Source organism: Oncorhynchus clarkii, unplaced genomic scaffold (genome assembly GCF_045791955.1).
Source record: "Oncorhynchus clarkii lewisi isolate Uvic-CL-2024 unplaced genomic scaffold, UVic_Ocla_1.0 unplaced_contig_12638_pilon_pilon, whole genome shotgun sequence".
In the NCBI taxonomy this organism is placed as follows: domain Eukaryota; kingdom Metazoa; phylum Chordata; class Actinopteri; order Salmoniformes; family Salmonidae; genus Oncorhynchus; species Oncorhynchus clarkii.
This window is the reverse complement of record NW_027261038.1, coordinates 117,501-139,079: the sequence shown is the minus strand read 5'-3', so window position 1 is coordinate 139,079 and position 21,579 is coordinate 117,501. Positions and strand designations below refer to the sequence as shown.

Here is a 21,579-nt window from a genome sequence, read left to right as displayed (position 1 = left end):
CATTGTATTTCCAGCTGTTTGAACCTGCTGAACAAAACCCAAAGCAAAAGAGGAAAAAAACAAAAACTTAAGAACGGGAATCATAGAAATATCAAGCATAGAACCGATTTACCACCTTCTTGGACTTGCTTTCCATGACAATGACTGATCTATAACTCATAACTCTATGTGAATTTGACAAGGGCGCCCCAAAAAAGTCACATGTAGCAGCAGTAAATGTATAGACTTGGTCCTAGCTAATAAAATGATAATAGGCTACACCAGAATCATTTGAGATATGCATTTTTTTATTAAAATAACAACAATAACAGATACAAGTATGATGCATCATTTCCACAACATTTCCTATGCAAAAAAAAAAAAAAAAGGATATATATTTATACAAAATGACATTAAAAGATACATAAAAAGGACAAACAACTAATACACACAGAATAGTACGGGTGGAAACAAGAACAAGCAATACAACTTGAAGAGCAGATTAAAAACATTTCTTTGCTAATAAAATATATTCTATCAGGTAAATGCATGTACCATTGGATTTTCAATGGTCCTATAGGACGGTGAATTTGGGTTCAGTTCACCTGGACACTTGGGGACAGCTTTACAAAGAGCACATCTCTTTCTCCAGATCGGTAGATACTACTTTTTCTGAAATGTCCTTGTAGGACAATGTACATGGAGAGCAGTATAACAGTATAACCTCATACACACTGCTCTGTGTCACTGTAATGTTAACAGCTAGCACCGTTGGCTTAGCATCAATGTAATGTTAACTGCTAGCTGTTCGCGCCGTTGGGTTAGCATCACTATAATGATAACGGCTAGCAGTTAGCACCGTTGGGTTAGCATCACTGTAATGTTAACTGCTAGCAGTTAGCACCGTTGGGTTAGCATCACTAATGTTAACAGCTAGCACCGTTGGGTTAGCATCACTGTAACGATAACGGCTAGCAGTTATCACCGCTGGGTTAGCGTCAAGACAGAAGCTTGCGCTTGGTCAATGCACTTAAGTAACTAAGTGCTGTAGGAGACCATGGTTCAATTCCCTCCACCTCGACCAAGCACCCCCATACAGTAAGATGGGAATGGAAACACCCAAAACACAGACCACTCCTAATAAAGACGAATGGGCTGCATCTGGAATGGCACGTAGTGCACTACTTTTGACCAGCGCCCTATGGGTAGTAGTGCACTACTTTAGACCAGCACCCTATGGGTAGTAGTGCACCATGTAGGGAATAGGGTGCCATTCCGGACAGTGCAGTCTTCAGTGAGGGGATTGTAATAATAAGCGGTGCTGTCGGTCATTACAGGGAGATCTGATCTCCCCCTACATCCCTTCTGTCCTCCTCTAGCCAAAAACCATCAGGATCACAATGGTCATATTCATAGAAACACACACTCATACACTTCCAGGTACACAGTAAGAAGGCTTAAAATCCTGCATTTCATAAGAGTAGAGTATTCAAGAAAGAACTGACTGACAGAAAGGGGACTTGGTCCTACTATGTACATTGCCAGAGTCGGGCTAACGTTTCCCTTAAAACAAAACAAAACAAAATCTGCGTTCCCCAAAACATTGTCCTCTCCACCTGACAGCAGTATGTCTCCATCGCCGTGACGACCTCGGGAGCAGAGCATATAATGCTATACCATCCCCTTTCTACAAAAATACTTGGTAGCAAAATAGAATCTACATTACAAAAGAAAGGGGACGAGTGTGAAAATAAGCATGCATTCGATTTTTTTCTAGATGTATATACACATGTGTTTTGGGGGGGGTGAGAGTAGCACCCCCTGCTGGATCTGAGTGAGTACTACATCAAAGAAACAAAACTAATAATACAGACCATAGTACAGGTTCCACTCTTACCCACAGTTATCACTTCCAGGGGAACCCATGGAGTCCTAGAAAATGTGCAGATTGAGACGGGTATCAGCCATGGACGGGGGTATGGCAACTGGTGTGTGTGAGAGAGAGAGAGATCAGACTAGCTAGCTTTTAACAAGTGATAGTGCACCTCTCAGGGTTTTCACATCAGCACCGTACAGTCTTGCATGGCGTTTCATTACAAAATACAGAACATTACACTTCTGTAGTAAAATAGAGATGAGGAAGGAACACTCCTGTATCTATAGTCCAGGATACTTAGCTTAATCCTAGGTTCTGAGAACAACAGCTGACTGGCAACACTCTGCAATGCCCATAAGCAGTCAATAGTCACTTTTCCAAAATGGACACTAAGAATTGCCCCTTGAAGTATGTTTGCTTATATAAATGATTGGATCAACTATTCCCAGACTTTGAGATTTCTTGTAAAATGCCAGGGGCAACGTCGCTCAACACGACCATTGCCATGACAAAAGTTTGTGTCAAGGCCTCCCGAGTCGCTCAGCGGTCTAAGGCCTGAGCCGTCACTGCAGACCTGGGTTCGATCCCAGGCAGTGTCACAAACGACTGTGACCGGGAGTCTCATAGGGCAGCGCACAATTGGCCCAGTGTTGTCCGGGTTAGGGGAGTGTTTGGCAGGTGGGGCTTTATTTGCCTGATCGCGCTCTAGCGACTCCTAGTGGCGGGCCGGGCGCCTACAGGCTGACTTCGGTCATCAGTTGAACAATGTTTTCTCTGACACATTGGTGCAGTTGGCTTCTGGGTTAAGTGGGCGGGTGTTAAGAAGCGCGGCTTGGCGTGTCATATTTCGGAAGATGTACGGCTCGACCTACACCTCTCCCGAGCCCATTGGGGAGTTGCAGCGATGGCACAAGATCGTAATTGGATCGTAATTGGATATCACGAAATTGCAGAGAAAAAGGGGGTAAAATACAAAAAAACTATTTTTGTAAAGTTCTAATTTTGTCAAATGCTATGGATAATCAAACCACAGTTTCAGATGTACTGAGAAATACACTGCTATGTCAAACTCCTCAGACAGTCAGAGGATATCTGGGTGACAGTTCAAATCCACAACCCAATGGTCTCTGACTGTGCGGGAAAGAGATTTGGCGCGCTTCCAAAAAGACGGATTACAAACACGATCTGCACTGTTCCGGGACAAACTAGAGAACATGGGAAACCCATCCAGAGGACTGGACAGACAGGAGAACATCGACCTCGCCTAAAAGCTTCTTACTAGATTTCCCTTTACACACTACTCAGAAGTGGCAAGGGAGGAACATATTTCATGACGACAAATTCATATATTTTCAATCAGCTAACAAATGGGCGGCATTCTACAAATTTGCAACAAAAAGACGAAAACTGAAAAAAAAACAGCTAACCATAGAAACAGTCTCCACGGAAATGTGTAAAACTTCATGTTCTTCTAGCATGCTATATAAAAAGCAGTATCACTCACCATTCCGAAACACCCAATCTAGTAATTACCTAGCAGCGCTACATAAACATATGTACAACTAACAATGATAACAAAAACAGAAAAGAAAAATGGAGGAATTTCATGCCTTAAAATCTCCCATGCTACAGCGGTGTTGGCACTAGATGCCGACACATGTTCAATAAAAAAAAAATGTCTATGACATAGAGGCGATAACAACGCCTTCCTGTTTTAATGCACACGCCCCCTTTTGCCACAAACATGTACAAAACAAAACGGAAAAAAAGTGCTGTCAGTTGGTGTGGATGGGGAGAGTATGTGACAGACGAGGGTTGGGGAGAGTATGTGACAGACGAGGGTTGGGGAGAGTATGTGACAGACGAGGGTTGGGGAGAGTATGTGACAGACGAGGGATGGGGAGAGTATGTGACAGACGAGGGTTGGGGAGAGTATGTGACAGACGAGGGTTGGGGAGAGTATGTGACAGACGAGGGTTGGGGAGAGTATGTGACAGACGAGGGTTGGGGAGAGTATGTGACAGACGAGGGTTGGGGAGAGTATGTGACAGACGAGGGTTGGGGAGAGTATGTGACAGACGAGGGTTGGGGAGAGTATGTGACAGACGAGGGTTGGGGAGAGTATGTGACAGACGAGGGTTGGGGAGAGTATGTGACAGACGAGGGTTGGGGAGAGTATGTGACAGACGAGGGTTGGGGAGAGTATGTGACAGACGAGGGTTGGGGAGAGTATGTGACAGACGAGGGTTGGGGAGAGTATGTGACAGACGAGGGTTGGGGAGAGTATGTGACAGACGAGGGTTGGGGAGAGTATGTGACAGACGAGGGTTGGGGAGAGTATGTGACAGACGAGGGTTGGGGAGAGTATGTGACAGACGAGGGTTGGGGAGAGTATGTGACAGACGAGGGTTGGGGAGAGTATGTGACAGACGAGGGTTGGGGAGAGTATGTGACAGACGAGGGTTGGGCTTTTTCAGCCTACAGGCTCTTCTTCCAAAGACACAAAGCCTTCTCTCAATGCCTGCCGAACCCTTTCTGATCCTTTAGTTGATGTGTCTATGGTCTCTAGTCTGTTTAATTCACTGGTGCTGTGACAGAGACGGTGGGGAGAGTATTCCTATGACACGCTGGAGCAGCGGATGCTGGGGGAACCCATTTGCATGAGCACCTTGTCCAGCCACTGCAGGGGGCCGTTGAGGTGCAGCTCGATCCAACAAGGGGTGCTGGTCACGGTCTGTCGCCTGGGTAGAGAGACCGAAGAGGAGGAGGAGACATAAGAGACAGGATAGTTCACTGCAGGACACAATCAACTAGGATCTGGATTATACCTGTATGACAGTGACAAACACTCATCCATTTTCTTGTAGGTTTTCAACACAGTGTGTGAGTTTGTGAATAAGACGTGCATAAGAACAGCCCTTAGCTTTGGTATATTGGCCATATCCCACACACCCTTGCACCTTATTGCTTAAATATATATCATACAACTTGAAGCAGATCTTTTTCAGTGGGAGGAGGAACCGTCCCCAATTTTCGCCGAAATGACATACCCAAATCTAACTGCGTGTAACTCAGGCCCTAAAGCAAGGATATGCATGTTATTGGTACCATTTGAAAGGAACCACTTTGAAGTTTGTGGAAATTTGAAAGGAATGTAGTAGAACATAACAGATCTGGTAAAAGATAATACAAAGAAAAAACCAACCGTTCTTTTGTATTTTTTTGTACCGTCATCTTTGAAATGCAAGAGAAAGGCCATAATGTATTATTCCAGCCCAGCTGCAATTTATATTTTGGCCACTAGATGGCAGCAGTGTATGTGCAAAGTTTTAGACTGATACAATGAACTATTGCATTTCTGTTCAAAACTTTGTGTCAAGACTGCCCAAATGTGCCTAATTTGTTTATTAATAACTTTTCATGTTCAAAAATGGTGTACTCTCCTTAAACAATAGCATGGTATTCATTCACTGTAATAGCTATTGCAAATTGAACAGTGCAGTTAGATTAACAAGAATTTAAGCTTTCTGCCAATATCATATGTCTGTCCAGGGAAATGTTCTTGTTACTTACAACCTCATGCTATTCGCATTAGCCTATGTTAGCTCACCAGTCCCATGGAAGGGTCAAAGATCCTGAAGAAATAGACTGGTCGAGATGTTTGTGCTGTTTTATCAACCCCTGAGATCTGGAACCAGGCTAGCGTAGACTGGGCAGTAACACTACAGTGATCTGGAACCAGGCTAGTGTAGACTGGGCAGTAACACTACAGTGATCTGGAACCAGGCTAGTGTAGACTGGGCAGTAACACTACAGTGATCTGGAACCAGGCTAGTGTAGACTGGGCAGTAACACTACAGTGATCTGGAACCAGGCAAGCGTAGACTGGTCAGTAATACTACATTGATAAAAGTCAACAGTGGACCATTGCGTTTCTGTCTGAAGGGACAAGGAGAGCACACGACGTCCCACCCTGGGACAGAAGCACAGCGCCCCACTCCCTCCCTCAGTGTCTCCTGCCTGGCTCCCTCCCTCCGCGTCCGCCAGCCTCCCTCCCTCCCTCCGCGTCCGTCCGCCAGCCTCCCTCCCTCCGCGTCCGCCAGCCTCCCTCCCTCCGCGTCCGCCAGCCTCCCTCCCTCCGCGTCCGCCAGCCTCCCTCCGCGTCTTTCTGCCTCCCTCCCTCCCTCCGCGTCTTTCTGCCTCCCTCCCTCCCTCCGCGTCTTTCTGCCTCCCTCCCTCCCTCCGCGTCTTTCTGCCTCCCTCCCTCCCTCCGCGTCTTTCTGCCTCCCTCCCTCCCTCCGCGTCTTTCTGCCTCCCTCCCTCCCTCCCTCCGCGTCTTTCTGCCTCCCTCCCTCCCTCCCTCCGCGTCTTTCTGCCTCCCTCCCTCCGCGTCTTTCTGCCTCCCTCCCTCCCTCCCTCCGCGTCTTTCTGCCTCCCTCCCTCCCTCCCTCCCTCCCTCCGCGTCTTTCTGCCTCCCGTCTCCCCTGCCTCCCTCCCTCCGCATCTTTCTGCCTCCCTCCCTCCCCCCGTGTCTTCTGCCTCCCCCGCTCCACCCTCCCCCTCTTTCCTGCATTCCATCCCCCTTACACAACTCCCTCTCTGTCTCAGCCCCGTGTGCGCTGGGCTGAGCTGGTATTTTTTCTTATTGTGGAAACACATGTAAAATTTATCAATGGCTGCTGATGGAAAACGTCTGTACAAACGTACCTACGGCATGCGCATGATTAGTTCATTACAACTAAATATTTGAGTGAGGAAATGCACAGGGGAAAAGAAGCATAGCTGGGCAGTGACTAAAAATGAAAAACCATCGGTAGATTAAAACAGGAGAAAACGCTTCATTATTTTGTTTCCATTCTCCCCCCCCTCACGTTCCCTTGGTCTCCTGGCACTTGGGAGAAACAGTTGAAATAAAAGTAGCCACTTCAGACCGGTTTGGGCTATTGATCTCAATACCTCTCCTCCCGGTTCCCCCCACGTCTCCTTGACATTAAACCCCCTCACTGTGTTTCTGCCAGGCCAGTGAACTACTAGCAGCCATACTCCTGCTTCCCTCACTGTGTGTCTGCCAGGCCAGAGAACTACTAGCAGCCATACTCCTGCTTCCCTCACTGTGTGTCTGCCAGGCCAGAGAACTACTAGCAGCCATACTCCTGCTTCCCTCACTGTGTGTCTGCCAGGCCAGAGAACTACTAGCAGCCATACTCCTGCTTCCCTCACTGTGTGTCTGCCAGGCCAGAGAACTACTAGCAGCCATACTCCTGCTTCCCTCACTGTGTGTTTGCCAGGACAGAGAACTACTAGCAGCCATAATCCAGCACAGTCCACAGTGATGAATGATACATCAAGACAGCAGCTCTGTCGTGTCAGAGCACTTCATCATTATAGAGGAGGAGAAGAAGAGGAGGAGAAGAAGAAGAGGATGAGAAGAGAGAGGTGGGTAGCTGTGATTACAATAGATGAATGCTTATTGTTCTAGGAATACAGAGGGGGAAGCAAGGACTTGAAAAAAGGCCTCTAGGGTGTAAGGACCGACTCCTGCATGAGCCACTGTCTACAATAACCTATCTGGGAGTTCTATTTAATATCCCAGACTGTCTCTGCTACCATCAGACTTCTGAATGAACCACTGTATACAAGAACATATCAGGGAGTTCTATTTAATATCCCAGACTGTCTCTGCTACCATCAGACTTCTGAATGAACCACTGTATACAAGAACCTATCAGGGAGTTCTATTTAATATCCCAGACTGTCTCTGCTACCGTTTAGAGTTTTTACCAGAAAGTGTGATAGGGGATAGAATAGAATGGGCTGTTTTTGTAGGTATGAAGATACACTGAACAAAAATATAAAACGCAACATGCAACAATTTCAAAGATTTTACTGAGTTACATTTCTATAAATTTCACATGACTGGGAATACAGATAAGCATCGGTAGGTCACAGATACATTTAAAAAAAAGGTAGGGGCGTGGATCAGAGAACCAGTCAATATTTGGTGTGACCTTTTGCATCGTAACACACCTCTCCTTCACATTGAGTTGATACGGCTGTTGAATGTGGTCTGTGGCATGTTGTCCCACTCCTCTTCAATGGCTGTATGAAGTTGCTGGATATTGGCGAGAGCTGGAACACGCTGTCATATGTCGATCCAGAGCATCCCAAACATGCTCAACGGGTTACATGGCTGGTGAGTATGCAGACCATGGAAGAACTGGGACATTTTCAGCTTCCATGAATTGTGGACAGATCCTTACGACATGGGGCTGTGCATTATCATGCTGAAACATGAGGTGATGGCAAATTAATGGCACAACAATGGGCCTCAGGGTCTCGTCACGGTATATCTGTGCATTCAAATTGCAATCGATAAAATGCAATTGTGTTCTTTTTCCGTAGTTTATGCCTGCCCCATACCATAACCCCACCATGGGGCACTATGTTCACAATGCTGACATCAGCAAACCGCTTACCCACACAACGCCATTCACGTGGTCTTGAGGCCAGATGGACGTACAGCCAAATTCTCTAAAACGACATTGAGGCGGTTTATGGTAGAGAAATGAACATTAAATTCTCTGGCAACAGCTCTGGTGGACATTCCTGCAGTCAGCATGTCAAATACACGCTGCCTCAAAACACGAGACATCTGTGGCATTGTGTTGTATGACACAACTGCACATTTTAGAGTGGCTTTTTACTTTACCCAGCACAAGGTGCACCTGTGTAATGACCATGCCGTTTAATCAGCTTCTTGATATGTCCGACCTGTCAGGTGGATGGATTATCTTGGCAAAGGAGAAATGCTCACTAACAGAGATGTTAACAAATTTATGCACCAAATTTGAGAGAAATAAGCGTTTTGTAAATATGGAACATTTCTGGGATCTTTTGTTTCAGCTCATGAAACATGGGACCAATACTTTACTTGTTGCGTTTATATTTTTGCTCCGTGTAGATACATTTCAGATTGTGGACAGGTTATAAGACAAGTAATTGTATGATTCAATGAGAGAGCGAAAGAAAGAAAGAGAAAGAGACCCTGCACCTAAGTGTCTCCACATGCTGAGTTGGAGTATCTCATCTCGCCTGTCTGCCTGCCTGCCTGCCTGTCTGCCTGTCTGTCTGTCTGTCACTGGGGATCTCCCCGGTGGAAAGCAATCACTGACTCCCAGTACAGAAGCCCCTGAGGGCTCTCCCCTCTCTTCTAAGACCAGATGAGTCAGACTACAGCATGGAGAAGAGGATGAGAGGAGGGGGGACGACTGACAGCTCCCTTTGACGCAGCACATGTGTGTTTGGGTGAAACAGACCTGTTTCTATGGGGAAGAGAGGGGAGACACTAGCCTGGTAAGATCCATCCTGATCTCATGAGCTCGTGAGTTTCACTACACGGATACAGTCTGGCCACGACCACATTCAAACCGTCTGAACCCATCCCTTCCACCCACCATATGGGTAGACCAATCAGCACCGTCTGATAATCTGTGGGGTGGTTTAGTTGATGACGACAACGAGAAGCATTGTTACTTAACCCCCGCACCCCTCCCACATAGTTGTTACTTAACCCTGCACCCCTCAGCCATCCCACATAGTTGTTACTTAACCCTGCACCCCTCAGCCATCCCACATAGTTGTTACTTAACCCTGCATCCCTCAGCCATCCCACATAGTTGTTACTTAACCCTGCACCCCTCAGCCATCCCCCATCGTTGTTACTTAACCTTGCACCCCTCAGCCATCCCACATAGTTGTTACTTAACCCTGCACCCCTCAGCCATCCCACATAGTTGTTACTTAACCCTGCACCCCTCAGCCATCCCACATAGTTGTTACTTAACCCTGCACCCCTCAGCCATCCCACATAGTTGTTACTTAACCCTGCACCCCTCAGCCATCCCACATAGTTGTTACTTAATCCTGCACCCCTCAGCCATCCCACATAGTTGTTACTTAACCCTGCACCCCTCAGCCATCCCACATAGTTGTTACTTAACCCTGCACCCCTCAGCCATCCCCCATCGTTGTTACTTAACCCTGCACCCCTCAGCCATCCCCCATCGTTGTTACTTAACCCTGCACCCCTCAGCCATCCCACATAGTTGTTACTTAACCCTGCACCCCTCAGCCATCCCACATAGTTGTTACTTAACCCTGCACCCCTCAGCCATCCCACATAGTTATTTAACCTTGCACCCCTCAGCCATCCCATATAGTTTCTCCATTCCTGTACCGTCTCATCTGAATCACCTAGTGAGCTAATCAGGTAGGAGCATGGCATCAACGAACGACAGGGGTTAACTCTTGTTTAATACATGAAACCTTAATGAGAGCGTGTCGCTGTGGACTGTGTGTTACCTGTACTCTGCTCCCCAGCCCTTGACGAAGCTCATGCGGATGGTGCACATCCTGGTGAGCTGGTAGACCGCCTCGAAGCCCTGGTTCACCGACTGGGCCAGCAGGGCAGCAAACTCCTGGTTGTTAAAGATCTTCAGGTTGCAGCCTACGGAACCGTCACACAACCGTCCGACAAACCGTTACCGTCAAGACACAATGAATGGAGGTGTGTGTGTGTGTGTCGTACGTGTGTGTGTCGTACGTGTGTGTGTCGTACGTGTGTCGTACGTGTGTGTGTGTGTCGTACGTGTGTGTGTGTGTGTGTGTGTGTGTCGTACGTGTGTTGGTGAGTAACCACAGTACGACAGTCATTGTGGAAATTAACCTACTGTGTGTCAACCTTTTGTCTCGCTGTCTTTGCCACACACACACACACACGTACGACACACACACACACACACCCCCTTCTCAGCTCTCACCTGGGGGGATCTTGCAGACCGTGGCGGGGTGCCAGCCGTAACGCTGGTTACAGTTGGGACTCTGGACGAAGATGGCACTGTCGCTGAGGCACTCTGCAAACACCTCTCCTCCAATATAGTACAAACGTACCCCTCTGCCTGCAGACAAACAGAGAACCATCCGTCTAGAACCAGAACCACCCCTGACGTGTACACACAGACCATTCAATTCTGAAAACTGATGACAACGAACATGTGATGTATACCTAAATACAGTGAATTCGGAAGGTATTCAGACCCCTTGACTTTTCCCACTTTGTTACATTAGCCTTATACTAAAATGGATTAAATAACCCCCCTCATCAATCTACACACAATACCCTATAATGAAAAAGCTATTTTTTTATTTGACATTTTTGCAAATGTATTAAAAATAGAAAACTGAAATATGACATTTACATAAGTATTAAGACCCTTTACTCAGTACTTTGTTGAAGCACCTTTGGCAGCGATTACAGCCTCAAGTCTTCTTGGGTATGATGCTACAAGCTTGGCACACCTGTATTTGGGGAGTTTCTCCCATTCTACTCTGCAGATCCTCTCAAGCTCTGTCAGGTTGGATGGGGAGCGTCGCTGCGCACCTATTTTCAGGTCTCTCCAGAGATGTTCGATCGGGTTCAAGTCCAGCCTTTGCTGGGCCAATCAAGGTCATTGAGACTTGTCCCAAAGCCACTCCTGCGTTGTCTTGGCTGTGTGCTTAGGGTCGTTGTCCTGTTGGAAAGTGAACCTTTTCCCCAGTCTGAGGACCTGAGCGTTCTGGAGCAGGTTTTCATCAAGAATCTCTGTACTCTGCTCTGTTCATCTTTCCCTAGATCCTGACTAGTCTCCCAGTCCCTGCCGTTGAAAAACAACCTTGGTCACCTCCCTGACCAAGGCCCTTCTCCCCCAATTGCTCAGTTTGGACGGGCGGCCAGCTCTAGGTAGAGTCTTGGTGGTTCCAAACTTCCTCCATTTAAGAATGATGGAGGCCACTGTGTTCTTGGGGACCTTCAATACTGTAGCCATTTGTTTGGTACCCTTCCCCAGATCTGTGCCTCATGGCTTGGCTTTTGCCCTGACATGCACTGTCAACTGTGGGACCTTATATAGACAGGTGTGTTCGCCTTTTCAAATCATGTCCAATTAATTGAATTTACCACAGGTGGACTTCAATCAAGTTGTAGAAACATCTCAAGGATGATCAATGGAAATGATACCACCGAGTTCAATTTAGAGTCTCATAGCAAATGGTCTGAATACTTATGTAAATAAGGTATTCCTTTTTTAAATATTTTTTTTATACATTTGCAAACATTTCTAAAACCTGTTAGTGCTCGGTCATTATGGGGTACTGTGTGTAACTGAATACATTTTAGAATAAATCTGTAACGTAACAAAATGTGGAAAAAGTCAAGATGACTGAATACTTTCAGAATGCGCTGTATTTAGGAAACTTGTTCCCAAGTATCCCCCCCCCCCCTCAAACAAAATGGACATATGTGATCGTGTCTCACTGTAATCAAGGTATGAAATAATTGTTATTTTCAAATACAATTTAATTTTGGGCTTAGCAGTGTACAAAATATTATAATTATGTTCTGGCCCCTTGACCATTCTCTCTGACAAAAATCGTCCCGTGGTGTGAATCTATTTGTCCACCCACCCGACGTCCCCACCCCCCCGACCTACGTCCCCACCCCCCGCCCGACCTAAGGCCCCACCCCACCCCCGACCTAAGGCCCCACCCCCGACCTAAGGCCCCACCCCACCCCCGACCTAAGGCCCCACCCCACCCCCGACCTAAGGCCCCACCCCACCCCCGACCTAAGGCCCCACCCCACCCCCGACCTAAGGCCCCACCCCCCCAACCTAAAGTATTGGCTAATAAAACGTCTCTCTTTCTCTGTACTCTGGTGTGAATGACCTTGTAAACACAATTCTGTTTCAAGTTGATACCACGTGTGGCCAGTACAGGTGGTTCAGGTTGGAAGTAGGGGTAGTCCTAAAGTTGACTAGTTATCCCATCTAACACTGCTGTTCCATTTCACTTTCCCCTCATGTCAATGACCGAGCATCAGGCCCAAAGTCATTTTGTCAGCGGTTTATTTTCAAAGCGTCAGTACCGATGTGTCTGCGTGTCAGCTCCACAGCGGCGTTACGGTTGACGTTGGAGAGGAGGCCCAGGCAGAAGCGCTCTGAGTTGGAGGGGTCGGTGAAGCCGTCCACAGTGAGGGACGGCTGGGAGGCGTGGAAGGTCTCGCCCACCCGCTGGTTCAGCTCGTAGTATGAGATAGAACACCAGAAGGCTGGTTCACAGTACATCACAGGCTGTAGGTCTGACAGACACAGGAGAGACATGGGGAAACACTTTAGACAGTCCCAAGTAGGATGCTCAATAACTAAGCCTTTACCAATATCAACTATATGGGACTACTACAGAGTAAAAGACAGAACACATAAAGAAAGACAGACAGACAGACAGAACACATAAAGAAAGACAGACAAAACACATAAAGAAAGACAGACAGACAGACAGAACACATAAAGAAAGACAGACAAAACACATAAAGAAAGACATAAAGAAAGACAGACATAAAGAAAGACAGACAGACAGACAGACAGACAGACAGACAGACAGACAGAACACATAAAGAAAGACAGACAGACAGACAGAACACATAAAGAAAGACAGACAGAACACATAAAGAAAGACAGACAGAACACATAAAGAAAGACAGACAGAACACATAAAGAAAGACAGACAGAACACATAAAGAAAGACAGACAGACAGAACACATAAAGAAAGACAGACAGACAGAACACATAAAGAAAGACAGACAGACAGAACGACAGACAGACAGACAGACAGACAGACAGACAGACAGAACACATAAAGAAAGACAGACAGAACACATAAAGAAAGACAGACAGAACACATAAAGAAAGACAGACAGAACACATAAAGAAAGACAGACAGAACACAGACAGACAGACAGACAGAACACATAAAGAAAGACAGACAGACAGAACACATAAAGAAAGACAGACAGACAGAACGACAGACAGACAGACAGACAGAACACATAAAGAAAGACAGACAGAACACATAAAGAAAGACAGACAGAACACATAAAGAAAGACAGACAGAACACATAAAGAAAGACAGACAGAACACAGACAGACAGACAGACAGAACACAGACAGACAGACAGACAGAACACATAAAGAAAGACAGACAGACAGACAGACAGACAGACAGACAGACAGACAGACAGACAGACAGACAGAACACATAAAGAAAGACAGACAGAACACATAAAGAAAGACAGACAGACAGAACACATAAAGAAAGACAGACAGACAGAACACATAAAGAAAGACAGACAGACAGAACACATAAAGAAAGACAGACAGACAGAACACATAAAGAAAGACAGACAGAACACAGACAGACAGACAGACAGAACACATAAAGAAAGACAGACAGACAGAACACATAAAGAAAGACAGACAGACAGAACACATAAAGAAAGACAGACAGACAGAACGACAGACAGACAGACAGACAGACAGACAGACAGACAGACAGAACACATAAAGAAAGACAGACAGAACACATAAAGAAAGACAGACAGAACACATAAAGAAAGACAGACAGAACACAGACAGACAGACAGACAGAACACATAAAGAAAGACAGACAGACAGAACACATAAAGAAAGACAGACAGACAGAACACATAAAGAAAGACAGACAGACAGAACACATAAAGAAAGACAGACAGACAGAACACATAAAGAAAGACAGACAGACAGACAGACAGACAGACAGACAGACAGACAGACAGACAGAACACATAAAGAAAGACAGACAGAACACATAAAGAAAGACAGACAGAACACATAAAGACAGACAGACAGAACACAGACAGAACACATAAAGAAAGACAGACAGACAGAACGACAGACAGACAGACAGACAGACAGACAGACAGACAGACAGACAGACAGACAGAACACATAAAGAAAGACAGACAGAACACATAAAGAAAGACAGACAGAACACATAAAGAAAGACAGACAGAACACATAAAGAAAGACAGACAGAACACAGACAGACAGACAGACAGAACACAGACAGACAGACAGACAGAACACATAAAGAAAGACAGACAGACAGACAGACAGACAGACAGACAGACAGACAGACAGACAGACAGAACACATAAAGAAAGACAGACAGAACACATAAAGAAAGACAGACAGACAGAACACATAAAGAAAGACAGACAGACAGAACACATAAAGAAAGACAGACAGACAGAACGACAGACAGACAGACAGAACACATAAAGAAAGACAGACAGAACACATAAAGAAAGACAGACAGAACACATAAAGAAAGACAGACAGAACACAGACAGACAGACAGACAGAACACATAAAGAAAGACAGACAGACAGAACACATAAAGAAAGACAGACAGACAGAACACATAAAGAAAGACAGACAGACAGAACACATAAAGAAAGACAGACAGACAGAACACATAAAGAAAGACAGACAGACAGACAGACAGACAGACAGAACACATAAAGAAAGACAGACAGAACACATAAAGAAAGACAGACAGAACACATAAAGACAGACAGACAGAACACAGACAGAAAGACAGACAGAACACATAAAGAAAGACAGAACACATAAAGAAAGACAGACAGACAGAACACATAAAGACAGACAGACAGACAGAACACATAAAGAAAGACAGACAGACAGAACACATAAAGAAAGACAGACAGACAGACAGACAGACAGACAGACAGACAGAACACATAAAGAAAGACAGACAGACAGAACACAGACAGAAAGACAGACAGACAGAAAGACAGAAAGACAGACAGAAAGACAGACAGACAGAACACAGACAGAACACAGACAGACAGAACACAGACAGACAGAACACAGACAGACAGAACACAGACAGACAGAACACAGACAGACAGAACACAGACAGACAGAACACAGACAGACAGAACACAGACAGAAAGACAGACAGACAGAACACAGACAGACAGAACACAGACAGACAGACAGAAAGACAGACAGACAGACAGAACACAGACAGAAAGACAGAAAGACAGACAGAACACAGACAGAAAGACAGAAAGACAGACAGACAGACAGACAGAACACAGACAGACAGAACACAGACAGACAGAACACAGACAGACAGAACACAGACAGACAGAACACAGACAGACAGAACACAGACAGACAGAACACAGACAGAAAGACAGACAGACAGAACACAGACAGACAGAACACAGACAGACAGACAGAAAGACAGACAGACAGACAGAACACAGACAGACAGACAGAAAGACAGACAGACAGACAGACAGAACACAGACAGAAAGACAGAAAGACAGACAGACAGACAGAACACAGACAGAAAGACAGAAAGACAGACAGACAGACAGACAGACAGAACACAGACAGACAGAACACAGACAGACAGAACACAGACAGACAGAACACAGACAGAAAGACAGACAGACAGACAGAACACAGACAGACAGACAGACAGACAGACAGACAGACACACAGACAGAAAGACAGAAAGACAGACAGACAGAACACAGACAGACAGAACACAGACAGACAGACAGACAGACAGAACACATAAAGAAAGACAGACAGACAGAACACAGACAGAAAGACAGACAGACAGAAAGACAGAAAGACAGACAGACAGAAAGACAGACAGACAGAACACAGACAGAACACAGACAGACAGAACACAGACAGACAGAACACAGACAGACAGAACACAGACAGACAGAACACAGACAGACAGAACACAGACAGACAGAACACAGACAGAAAGACAGACAGACAGAACACAGACAGACAGAACACAGACAGACAGACAGAAAGACAGACAGACAGACAGAACACAGACAGAAAGACAGAAAGACAGACAGAACACAGACAGAAAGACAGAAAGACAGACAGACAGACAGACAGAACACAGACAGAAAGACAGAAAGACAGACAGAACACAGACAGAAAGACAGAAAGACAGACAGACAGACAGACAGAACACAGACAGACAGAACACAGACAGACAGAACACAGACAGACAGAACACAGACAGACAGAACACAGACAGACAGAACACAGACAGACAGACAGAAAGACAGACAGAAAGACAGACAGACAGAACACAGACAGACAGACAGAAAGACAGACAGACAGACAGACAGACAGACAGAACACAGACAGAAAGACAGAAAGACAGACAGACAGACAGACAGAACACAGACAGACAGACAGACAGACAGACAGACAGACAGACAGACAGACAGAACACAGACAGAAAGACAGAAAGACAGACAGACAGAACACAGACAGACAGAACACAGACAGACAGAACACAGACAGACAGAACACAGACAGACAGACAGACAGAACACAGACAGACAGACAGACAGAACACAGACAGACAGACAGACAGACAGACAGAACACAGACAGACAGACAGACAGAACACAGACAGACAGAACACAGACAGACAGACAGACAGAACACAGACAGACAGACAGACAGACAGACAGACAGACAGACAGACAGACAGACAGACAGACAGACAGACAGACAGAACACAGACAGACAGAACACAGACAGAAAGACAGAACACAGACAGACAGAACACAGACAGAAAGACAGACAGACAGAACACAGACAGACAGACAGAACACAGACAGAAAGACAGAAAGACAGACAGACAGAACACAGACAGAAAGACAGACAGACAGAACACAGACAGACAGACAGACAGAACACAGACAGACAGACAGACAGACAGACAGACAGACAGACAGAACACAGACAGACAGACAGACAGAACACAGACAGACAGACAGAACACAGACAGAAAGACAGAAAGACAGACAGAACACAGACAGAAAGACAGAAAGACAGACAGACAGACAGACAGAACACAGACAGAAAGACAGAAAGACAGACAGAACACAGACAGAAAGACAGAAAGACAGACAGACAGACAGACAGAACACAGACAGACAGAACACAGACAGACAGAACACAGACAGACAGAACACAGACAGACAGAACACAGACAGACAGACAGAAAGACAGACAGAAAGACAGACAGAAAGACAGACAGACAGAACACAGACAGACAGACAGACAGACAGACAGACAGACAGAACACAGACAGAAAGACAGAAAGACAGACAGACAGACAGACAGAACACAGACAGACAGACAGACAGACAGACAGACAGACAGACAGAACACAGACAGAAAGACAGAAAGACAGACAGACAGAACACAGACAGACAGACAGAACACAGACAGACAGACAGACAGAACACAGACAGACAGAACACAGACAGACAGACAGACAGAACACAGACAGACAGACAGACAGACAGAACACAGACAGAAAGACAGAAAGACAGACAGACAGACAGACAGAACACAGACAGACAGACAGACAGACAGACAGACAGACAGACAGACAGAACACAGACAGAAAGACAGAAAGACAGACAGACAGAACACAGACAGACAGACAGAACACAGACAGACAGACAGACAGACAGAACACAGACAGACAGACAGACAGAACACAGACAGACAGAACACAGACAGACAGACAGACAGACAGACAGACAGACAGACAGACAGACAGACACACAGACAGACAGAACACAGACAGACAGACAGAAAGACAGACAGACAGACAGACAGAACACAGACAGACAGAACACAGACAGACAGACAGAACACAGACAGACAGACAGAACACAGACAGAACACAGACAGACAGACAGAACACAGACAGAAAGACAGACACACAGACAGACAGAACACAGACACACAGACAGACAGAACACAGACACACAGACAGACAGAACACAGACAGAACACAGACAGACAGACAGACAGACAGACAGACAGACAGACAGAACACAGACAGACAGACAGACAGAACACAGACAGACAGACAGACAGACAGACAGACAGACAGACAGACAGACAGACACACAGACAGACAGAACACAGACAGACAGACAGAAAGACAGACAGACAGACAGAACACAGACAGACAGAACACAGACAGACAGACAGAACACAGACAGACAGACAGAACACAGACAGAACACAGACAGACAGACAGAACACAGACAGAAAGACAGACAGACCACAGACAGAAAGACAGACACACAGACAGACAGAACACAGACACACAGACAGACAGAACACAGACACACAGACAGACACACAGACAGACAGAACACAGACAGACAGACAGAACACAGACAGACAGACAGACAGACAGACAGACAGACAGACAGACAGACAGACAGACAGACAGACAGACAGAACACATAAAGAAAGACAGACAGAACACATAAAGAAAGACAGACAGAACACATAAAGACAGACAGACAGAACACAGACAGAACACATAAAGAAAGACAGACAGACAGAACGACAGACAGACAGACAGACAGACAGACAGACAGACAGACAGACAGACAGACAGAACACATAAAGAAAGACAGACAGAACACATAAAGAAAGACAGACAGAACACATAAAGAAAGACAGACAGAACACAGACAGACAGACAGACAGAACACAGACAGACAGACAGACAGAACACATAAAGAAAGACAGACAGACAGAACACATAAAGAAAGACAGACAGACAGAACACATAAAGAAAGACAGACAGACAGAACACATAAAGAAAGACAGACAGACAGACAGACAGACAGACAGACAGACAGAACACATAAAGAAAGACAGACAGAACACATAAAGAAAGACAGACAGAACACATAAAGACAGACAGACAGAACACAGACAGAAAGACAGACAGAACACATAAAGAAAGACAGAACACATAAAGAAAGACAGACAGACAGAACACATAAAGACAGACAGACAGACAGAACACATAAAGAAAGACAGACAGACAGAACACATAAAGACAGACAGACAGACAGACAGACAGACAGACAGACAGACAGACAGACAGACAGACAGACAGACAGACAGACAGACAGAACACAGACAGAAAGACAGACAGACAGAACACAGACAGAAAGACAGACAGACAGAAAGACAGAAAGACAGACAGACAGAAAGACAGACAGACAGAACACAGACAGAAAGACAGACAGACAGAACACAGACAGAAAGACAGACAGACAGAACACAGACAGAAAGACAGACAGACAGAACACAGACAGACAGAACACAGACAGACAGACAGACAGACAGACAGACAGACAGACAGACAGACAGACAGACAGACAGAACACATAAAGAAAGACAGACAGAACACATAAAGAAAGACAGACAGAACACATAAAGACAGACAGACAGAACACAGACAGAAAGACAGACAGAACACATAAAGAAAGACAGACAGAACACATAAAGAAAGACAGACAGACAGAATACATAAAGAAAGACAGACAGACAGAACACATAAAGAAAGACAGACAGACAGAACACATAAAGAAAGACAGACAGACAGACAGACAGACAGACAGACAGACAGACAGACAGAACACATAAAGAAAGACAGACAGACAGAACACAGACAGAAAGACAGACAGACAGAAAGACAGAAAGACAGACAGAAAGACAGACAGACAGAACACAGACAGAACACAGACAGACAGAACACAGACAGACAGAACACAGACAGACAGAACACAGACAGACAGAACACAGACAGACAGAACACAGACAGACAGAACACAGACAGACAGAACACAGACAGACAGAACACAGACAGAAAGACAGACAGACAGAACACAGACAGACAGAACACAGACAGACAGAACACAGACAGACAGACAGAAAGACAGACAGACAGACAGAACACAGACAGAAAGACAGAAAGACAGACAGAACACAGACAGAAAGACAGAAAGACAGACAGACAGACAGACAGAACACAGACAGACAGAACACAGACAGACAGAACACAGACAGACAGAACACAGACAGACAGAACACAGACAGACAGAACACAGACAGAAAGACAGACAGACAGAACACAGACAGACAGAACACAGACAGACAGACAGAAAGACAGACAGACAGACAGAACACAGACAGACAGACAGAAAGACAGACAGACAGACAGACAGAACACAGACAGAAAGACAGAAAGACAGACAGACAGACAGAACACAGACAGAAAGACAGAAAGACAGACAGACAGACAGACAGAACACAGACAGACAGAACACAGACAGACAGAACACAGACAGACAGAACACAGACAGAAAGACAGACAGACAGACAGAACACAGACAGACAGACAGACAGACAGACAGACACACAGACAGAAAGACAGAAAGACAGACAGACAGAACACAGACAGACAGAACACAGACAGACAGACAGACAGACAGAACACATAAAGAAAGACAGACAGACAGAACACAGACAGAAAGACAGACAGACAGAAAGACAGAAAGACAGACAGACAGAAAGACAGACAGACAGAACACAGACAGAACACAGACAGACAGAACACAGACAGACAGAACACAGACAGACAGAACACAGACAGACAGAACACAGACAGACAGAACACAGACAGACAGAACACAGACAGACAGAACACAGACAGACAGAACACAGACAGAAAGACAGACAGACAGAACACAGACAGACAGAACACAGACAGACAGACAGAAAGACAGACAGACAGACAGAACACAGACAGAAAGACAGAAAGACAGACAGAACACAGACAGAAAGACAGAAAGACAGACAGACAGACAGACAGAACACAGACAGAAAGACAGAAAGACAGACAGAAC

At 45.6% G+C, this 21,579-nt stretch overlaps 1 protein-coding gene across 1 annotated transcript in view; it reads right to left on the bottom strand.

The window, feature by feature from the left end:
• Positions 1 to 269: 269 nt before the first annotated feature.
• The window catches only part of LOC139403908 (mothers against decapentaplegic homolog 3), a 58,915-nt gene continuing 37,605 nt past the window's right edge, over positions 270 to 21,579 (bottom strand). Inside the window, exons 5-8 of the mRNA XM_071147103.1 lie at positions 12,816 to 13,028; positions 10,675 to 10,812; positions 10,217 to 10,361; positions 270 to 4,596 (exon numbers count right to left, since the gene is read on the bottom strand). Of these exons, the coding sequence (XP_071003204.1) occupies positions 4,473 to 4,596; positions 10,217 to 10,361; positions 10,675 to 10,812; positions 12,816 to 13,028 (620 nt within the window). The 3' untranslated portion in view covers positions 270 to 4,472. The remainder of the gene's footprint in view (positions 4,597 to 10,216; positions 10,362 to 10,674; positions 10,813 to 12,815; positions 13,029 to 21,579) is intronic.